At 32.5% G+C, this 7,819-nt stretch overlaps 1 protein-coding gene across 1 annotated transcript; it reads left to right on the top strand.

The window, feature by feature from the left end:
• Nucleotides 1–525: 525 nt before the first annotated feature.
• LOC123545091 (G-protein coupled receptor moody-like) lies at nucleotides 526–5,087 on the top strand. The gene is made up of 2 exons (XM_045331373.2): nucleotides 526–1,472; nucleotides 1,701–5,087. The coding sequence occupies exon 2, from the start codon at nucleotides 1,750–1,752 to the stop codon at nucleotides 2,743–2,745; it is 996 nt and encodes a 331-aa protein (XP_045187308.2). The 5' UTR covers nucleotides 526–1,472; nucleotides 1,701–1,749; the 3' UTR covers nucleotides 2,746–5,087.
• The last annotated feature ends 2,732 nt before the right edge of the window (nucleotides 5,088–7,819 follow it).

Raw genomic sequence — 7,819 nt, 5'->3', positions numbered from 1 at the left:
ATTATATACACTTGAGCAACAAAATCCGAATATTCATTTATCATACTGATTGTACGCTAGTATATAACAAATTCTTCACCGCATTGGATTCGAGCTTCACTCGGGGCGTTGAATTCTTCATGTGAAGAAGCCATTCAGCTGGATTGCGGAAGGTCGGTGGTTCTATCTATGAAATAATGCACGGAGAGGCACCCGGGGTTTTCTCCACCATCAAAGCTGAAAAGTCGCCATATGACCTATAGTTGTGTTGGTGCGACGTTAAGCTCAACAAAAACAAAACAAAACAAAACAAATACATGTTCAGGGGACCCGGACACAAACTGACTGAATTTTATTATGATTGCTTCCTCGTCTTTACAAAATATTCAAATTTATCTTGAAACGTGATCAAACCTGTAATGTTAAAGGTCAATTTGTTTATTTTCCGCAGTTTTAAAATTGTATGTCAGTCATGTTTAATTCAAAAAGTATTATTTAAATAAAAATATATACTCTATCTTGTAGTTTGATCAAAACGTAAATGTGACAGGTCGAATATGTTCATTTTAATGTAGTAATTACATTACTAGTTAATGTCATTTTGAAACTTTATTGCAATATCTCTTTAAGTGTTGAATTAATGTTACAGTCATTTTGAATTTTAAATGATAATCACACGACTGAAATATATATTTTATTATGAAGCGTTTAATTGGTTTGTAAGTAGGAATCATTACAAAATACAAAGAATGGATGAATAGATTATTGCACGAACGATAATTTGTTCAAATATTTTGATTGGATACTTGCATATTCAGTTGATATACATACACTTACATTAATGGATTATTTTCAGATAGACAAAGAGTAGCAGAACGGTTTCTTTGAGCAAAAGATCTCATAAACTGACCATAAATAGGGCAGTATTTCACTCCCAACCAGTTCGGAACTATTTGAATGATACATTTACATAAATTATGAGCGCATTTTGTCGAATGTGAATTCCTTTTCATAACTCAGGATATTTCAATTCTCAAGAAGTGCAACAAAATCAAACAATGGTTATTCACTATGGAAAACAAGCAATGCAGGAGGCTCAAGGGGAATTCGTAAATGCTATAATAAATAATTAAATCAGCGTGCTGAAAGAAATAAAATATAAAATTAACGCTACAGTGATTGTTATGCTTGTCTCGTTCCAAATATACAATTCATAAGAAAATATATTTTGTTATAAAAAATACTACGTATGATATGCACTGGATCGTAAACTTAAGAAAGAGGATAAGTGTAATTGCGATAGGTAAATATTTAATTGTGGACTTGGAGCACTATAGATCGCGAGGTGAACTGAAACACGAACGGATTTAAAACTGTCAAAGGATACTACTACCTTCTCAAGTGTTAACGTACCCTTCCCTTCAGATTAATAAATCTTTTGTGTTGAATAATAAGAGGAGAAAAGCAATTAAATGGATCTTCGTTAGCTTGGAGTTAATCAGTTTTATTTTCTCATTGATTGAAATATGAACTTTAGTTTCACTTTACTCATACTAATAAATGAACTTTTGTTTCAATTCCCTAATTTGAGGAAAGAAAAGAGCTAAAGCACAGTATAAACAACAATTTCGGAAAATTAAATGACAGAAGTAATCAATGAAGAAACTTGCAAATACAGGAAGTAAAATATTTTAATACCCGAATACCTTAAATAATTTCAGTTGGATTTTTGTCAAATCAGTTTGAGCTATAACATGATTAGGAGACAGGATGCCAAGTGATACAAATGCAATGTCGTTGCCGGTGACGGATAACTCTACTGATGACTGCCCGGAATGGTGGTGCGGGGAAACAAGTACACTTACAATACTTGAGGTGTTTGTAATAGTCCTGTGCATTCTGGGAAGTTTAGGAAATTTAATGACAATCGTAGCAATTTTATTTTCAAGTCTACGGTACAATGTCAACTGCATCCTTATAGGAAGTCTAAGTTCTGCTGGATTCTTGTATTGTTCTCTTATTTTGTCAATGCAAACAGTGATTTTTCATCGACGGTCACACAAGGTACCAGAGGATTTTTGTTCCGCGGCTGGTGGGATCCGTTACACATTGGTTGGAGTTGTCATGTTACACCTAAGTGTAATAGCTTTGTATCGATTTTTGAATGTGGTATACATTAACAAATACCTTTATATGTCAGAGCGAAAGCAATTTTTCATAGCATTGGCAATTTGCTGGTTGTTGCCCTTGGTATTCACCATTCCACCTACCTTTCGTGTATGGGGAGGATTCCATTTTCAGTCATCCATATTGGCATGTACATTTGACAAATCAACTGACCAATCAAATCGCATTGCTACTGTCACCGCGGGTTTCATAGTTCCGTGTTTATTCATTATATACTGTTACGCCAGAATTGGATGTGCGGCATACAAAAGCTTTAAAAGAATGAGCCAATGGAAAGGCAATACGCCCCAAGGAAAGGCGTTGAGACTTTCAGTAATGATGCTTTGCATCTTTTTTATATTTTTCCTAGGTACATTCCCATATTTCATTTTGAATGTAACTGATAGAGAATTCAAGTATCCTATTCACCACATTTGGACAACAATGCTTGGCTGGCTGCTTTATTGTCTGAATCCAGTTGTGTACACACTGATGGACAATAATTTTAGGACAGCATACAAGAAGATTCTGAAGGGAGATTGTGAAAAGAACCCTGTGCGAAGGCCTAGAAGCACGTTCTCACGTGCAGCGTCTGTATAAAATCATTAATGGAATGAGAAATGTTGGAATATTCGAAAGCTAAAATCAGGCCGCCGATAGTGCCATCAGTATCCTGCATATCACAAGGGCGGACGTCCAGTTAAGACTTCTTTTTAATACACACGTGCACGTCTTACATATCGTGTTATACGTTTACCTGCTCCATAAATAATCCTAACTAAATAACTAACGAAAATTACTATTTCTCTCAGTTTTAATTTTATCAAATCAAGCTAAGTTCAAAACTATTATAATGATTGTTAAATATTTTCCTGGCATTTCATATAGTTAAAACGGACTAAGCTTCAACAGAACTAAAATATGCAAGAAAGTTTTAAACTGCCTGTACATGTTCAGTTTATGACTGTTTTCCTTATAAGATCTGTACCGAATAAATATTTGTTAGACTGTTGTCGATAACATTTGAGGTTTTTTATACCACCGTGGTAATTATAGTTTCGTATTTATAAGTCAACGCAGTTTACATTTTATAATAGCATAAAATATCGTTACATCAACTTTCAAGAAACGTAAATTAGATCGTATTAACCGCAGTTTTTGAGCCCTACCGTCAATAATTCCCTGAAAAATAATGTATATGTACGATTTATACTACAGTTATATTACCGAACATCTTATAAAATGTTTGAGAATATGTAATTCATTGAGATATATTCACTTTTATTTCAATTTTTGACCAGACAATATGTCGAGACCTGATGTCCATGTATTTCTCAAAAATAAATATATGCATAATATTTTAACCAAAAGTGTATAATTATGAGCAATTAATAATTTTATATAAAAGAAAATTTTGTGATCAAGGAAATGCAACTCTTCTTGGACATGTAGAGCGGAAACATCAAAGGGCATGATATACTGCATTTTGTCTGTTTTGTTGTATTTTCTTTAACATTCAACAGTGTTCGGGATTGCTAAACACTGACCCAATATGCAGTTTACTAAAAATATAAAACAGTGAATTGTTTTTAAGGCCTTACTGTGACTCTAAACTAGGCTCTCTCGCAACTAAGGCGTACATTTTACTACATCGCCATAACAGAAGCTTATGTTGCTAGGCGGTGTAAATGGACCTTTTATTATACCCGACTAAATTACACTTTGTCACAATAGCATGTAACGAGCGCGTATTTACTTTGTTAGTTAACGACAATTTTCGTATATAACAAAAAATCAATACCTCGTATCGATCAATTTAAACTTATTAAATGGCAGTACCAGTGAAATATAGCTTATACCGAACTTTGTACAAATTTCAACAATAATTTTTACGAGTGTTGATAGGATTTCAACCGTTAGGAAATTACAGTTACAAGTTAAATAAAACCTGCATCAGACAAAGTCATTCGCTTTTGCTGTCAGTCAGTATTACGGCTAAGATCGACTATCATTCGGTTATTCCTATGTTTACATTACTTGTTACCGGTGCAGGTAAAATTTAATTTGCTAAGTGTAGTCTCGTCAAAAGCTTCAGTGCTCTTTTATTTTATTTTTTCATTACACACTTTTATTAGCCATGTCATCATGCCTGAAAAAAACCCCACAACACTTCATTACGAGTCTTTATATATATAATTAATCATAAGAAAAATATGTCCGGTTTGTTTGTAGCGATCATTTACCTATGCTCTTATTGCTGTTAACCATTTTTGACCCATTTATTCATTCCAGTTTGAAAAGATGATTTAGAAAACAGATTTATTTTATGCTAACTGATGAAAAACTGTGTCTTATCAGTGAGATATAATCCATATCACTCACTGCATATCACTCACTGTAAAAGATATAGCTTTGCCGATCTACTTGTACATTGTGTATAAATTTTAAATTATTTGCTTAAAATAGGATGAAAATTGTAGTCGCACTTTTTCTTTATAGTATATTTCTCGATTCAAATTATTTTACTTAATGAGAATTTCATAACGGTATGCAGCAAGAAATAAAATAAAATGGAACTTTATGTCGTGTGCGTCTTTTTAACGTCACAACAGGTCTACGTCATGTTCGTTTACGCGCGTCTGTTTCCAACGCTGAGATTAAAAATTGATGCAAAATGCATATCTGAACGTAATTTAGCATGAAATAAAAAGTAAATTTGTTTGTTTTTCGTGAATATAGAACATCTCACCTCAAAGTGAAATTTTTTTCACATTTTCACTCGCGCTACGCGCTCATGAAAATATTTGAAATTTTCTCACTTCTCAGATTCCATATTCGTTCAAAACAAACAAATATCCTTTATATATTATGTACGAAATGACTGTAATGTTATATTTGTTACATTATGTTTGTTGAAATAAAGAGTTTATCATGGAATGTTACATATGTTTCTCTTGTAAATTCTTCTGTAACCTTTATCTTAAAATATCGTAGTAGTAAAACCATTTATCCGTGAAACTTTTGTGCTTTAAAGGTGGATAATCAGATTTTGGTCATGTAACGGATTTGTTCGAAACTTTAGCATCTGATCATTTACACTCATTTATGTTCACTTAACACTTAATACAAATTAGATTTTCACTGGAGGTATTTTTAAAATTTCATTTTCCTATCCTGGTTGCCCAACTAAGATAGAGTTATTTTATCATAAGTATAAATTTGATAAACATACTTTGCCTAAGGAAATGTATAATATTAGACATATTGTAATATATTTGTAAAATATTTGCATTAAAAATTATGTATTTAGATGGAATTCACTAGAAATGCAAGTTTGAAAAATTATTATTACCTCCCTTTGCCTATCTTGGTTGCGCAACCAACATAGATTGGAAATAAATGAATTCAGAAGCTACACACAGCTTTAAAACTTGCATTTTGGTTCAGATTGTTCAATAGTTGATATGTCTATCAAATGCAAATGTAAAACTAGACATTGTATCCAAATAAAAAGAAATACCAAGCTTTTTATATACTTTCATATTAAAGGGGAGTAATTACAAAATTTTATAAAAATAATAAAATATACATTTCAAATAGGAATCTAACTCTATGTAATCGGTATTTTTGTTCCTTAAATAATTCTCTACCAGAATATACAAAAAGTAAAAAATGTCATTAAATGTTGATTAAATGTGATTGACCACCTTTAAGGAAGACTGCTTTCCTTGTGTTTTTTATGTCTTTTGTCCTATTTTCAGATGATACGTTTAAATATATACACACACCAACGGACTGAGTCCCTCCAGTAGTTGCAAAGTCATAATGTGGATACAATATCAAAATAATGGCAATAAGTTCAAACTTATTCGAGATAGAATGGTCGTTAGCAATTATAATTAGAATCTTACATAAGAATCTTTTTAAAATTATTTTTGTAATTGGGCAGTGAATAGTTTCTGTATCCAATTTAATTTCAAATTTACTAAATATGACGTGAAAGAAACTTCAATCATTTATCAAGTGACTGGAATTTATGTCTTAACTTAACACCAGCTTTATTCAACGGAACATTTCAACGAAGAATAGTTCCAATACGAATCTTAACAAAATGAAGGCACAATCTACGCTAAGTTTACTTTTGTCATTGACTTTGATGTTTCAGGGATACATTTGAAGTTATAGAGTTTGGGTGTTGAATGTTTTCTGAAAGGTCATACTTTATAACAGGAATATTAAAATGTGCAGAAAAAAAATATCATTAATAAATTGGACCTTCAATCATAAAAACATAAAGGAGCCACGCAATGAGAAAACCAACATAGTGCATTTGCAACCAGCATGGATCCAGACCAGCCTGCTCATCCGCGCAGTCTGGTCAGAATCCATGCTGTTCGCTAACGGTTTCTCTGATTGCAATAGTTTGAAAGCGAACAGCATGGATCCTGACCAGACTGTGCGGATGCGCAGGCTGGTCTGGATCCATGCTGGTTGCAAACGCACTATGTTGGTTTTCTCATGGTGCGGCTCAAAATTATAAATATGATCACTTTGGCTCAGTTTACATGCATTGCATTATCATGTAATGTTACCTATTCATGTTCATGTGTATTGTGTTTAACCAAAATAATATGATATATTGAGTCATTTTTTCTAATGATTTCCACATTTAGCTGTTTACCACAATGGTAACTATTATGATATCGATTTAATAATAAATTAAATAAAACAAGCTTTCAGTACAGCATTAATGTCTTTTTATAAAACACAATTATATAAAGGCAAACTATTGACTGCAAGTGTTTGATCATTTCCACTCATTCAATTTTATTTCTATATTAAACTTAGTGATCAGTGTTGAGTGTAGGCATTAATTGCCATTATTTATTCTCGTACTTGACATACTCCTTAACCAATTTAGCATTGTTCAGTAACCATCCAAGTTAGATGATCTAGAAGGTAAAATGTTACAAACCACGCCAACCGTTTTAAAGCGACACACATTTGTTCTATTTAAGAATAATTCAAAAGCTCGAAATATCACAAGTATTGATTATGTAGACAACATTACAAATCCTTTTCATAGAGACGTGCAACAAAGAGCAAACTATCATGTTATCCACTGCTTCAAAAATGTTTCTAGACATATAAAACAAATGATACCTTGGCTACCTTTGTATAAATCATGTATTCATTCGTATATTTTAAAAACGTTGGCATTGTCTATTCTTATATAGTTATAGTTATTTCTTACTACCAATGATCTTCATCGTATATCTCAATATATTTCAGTACGAATCTCTCTTAAAATGATTTGTCATCCACCTCTGATTCGTGTGGAGAAGTTGGCAGTTACTTGCTGAGAACAGGTTTGTACTGGCACAGAATCTAGAAACACTGTTAAAAAACTACGTTAAACTCTTGTGTCACATGCGCATCCTCGTTGTCCTCAGACTTTTTATATGTGTATATCATCGCTTGAGGGAAAACTAAGGCATGCAATATCATTGAGGCTAGACAAAATGTTTGGTTTCGATGGCCATTAATAAAATGAACTCTCAACTTGACGCCCTCGGTGAGTTGAAACAAGTTGTAAGACTTATATGCCATTTTGGTTAATATCTATACTACTGAATTATGAACGGTGTTTATTTACCTATAACAATGATTTGTA

This window comes from Mercenaria mercenaria, chromosome 1, assembly GCF_021730395.1.
Source record: "Mercenaria mercenaria strain notata chromosome 1, MADL_Memer_1, whole genome shotgun sequence".
In the NCBI taxonomy this organism is placed as follows: Eukaryota; Metazoa; Mollusca; class Bivalvia; order Venerida; family Veneridae; genus Mercenaria; species Mercenaria mercenaria.
The sequence above is the reverse complement of the archived record's forward strand: the minus strand, read 5'-3'. Positions and strand labels throughout refer to the sequence as shown.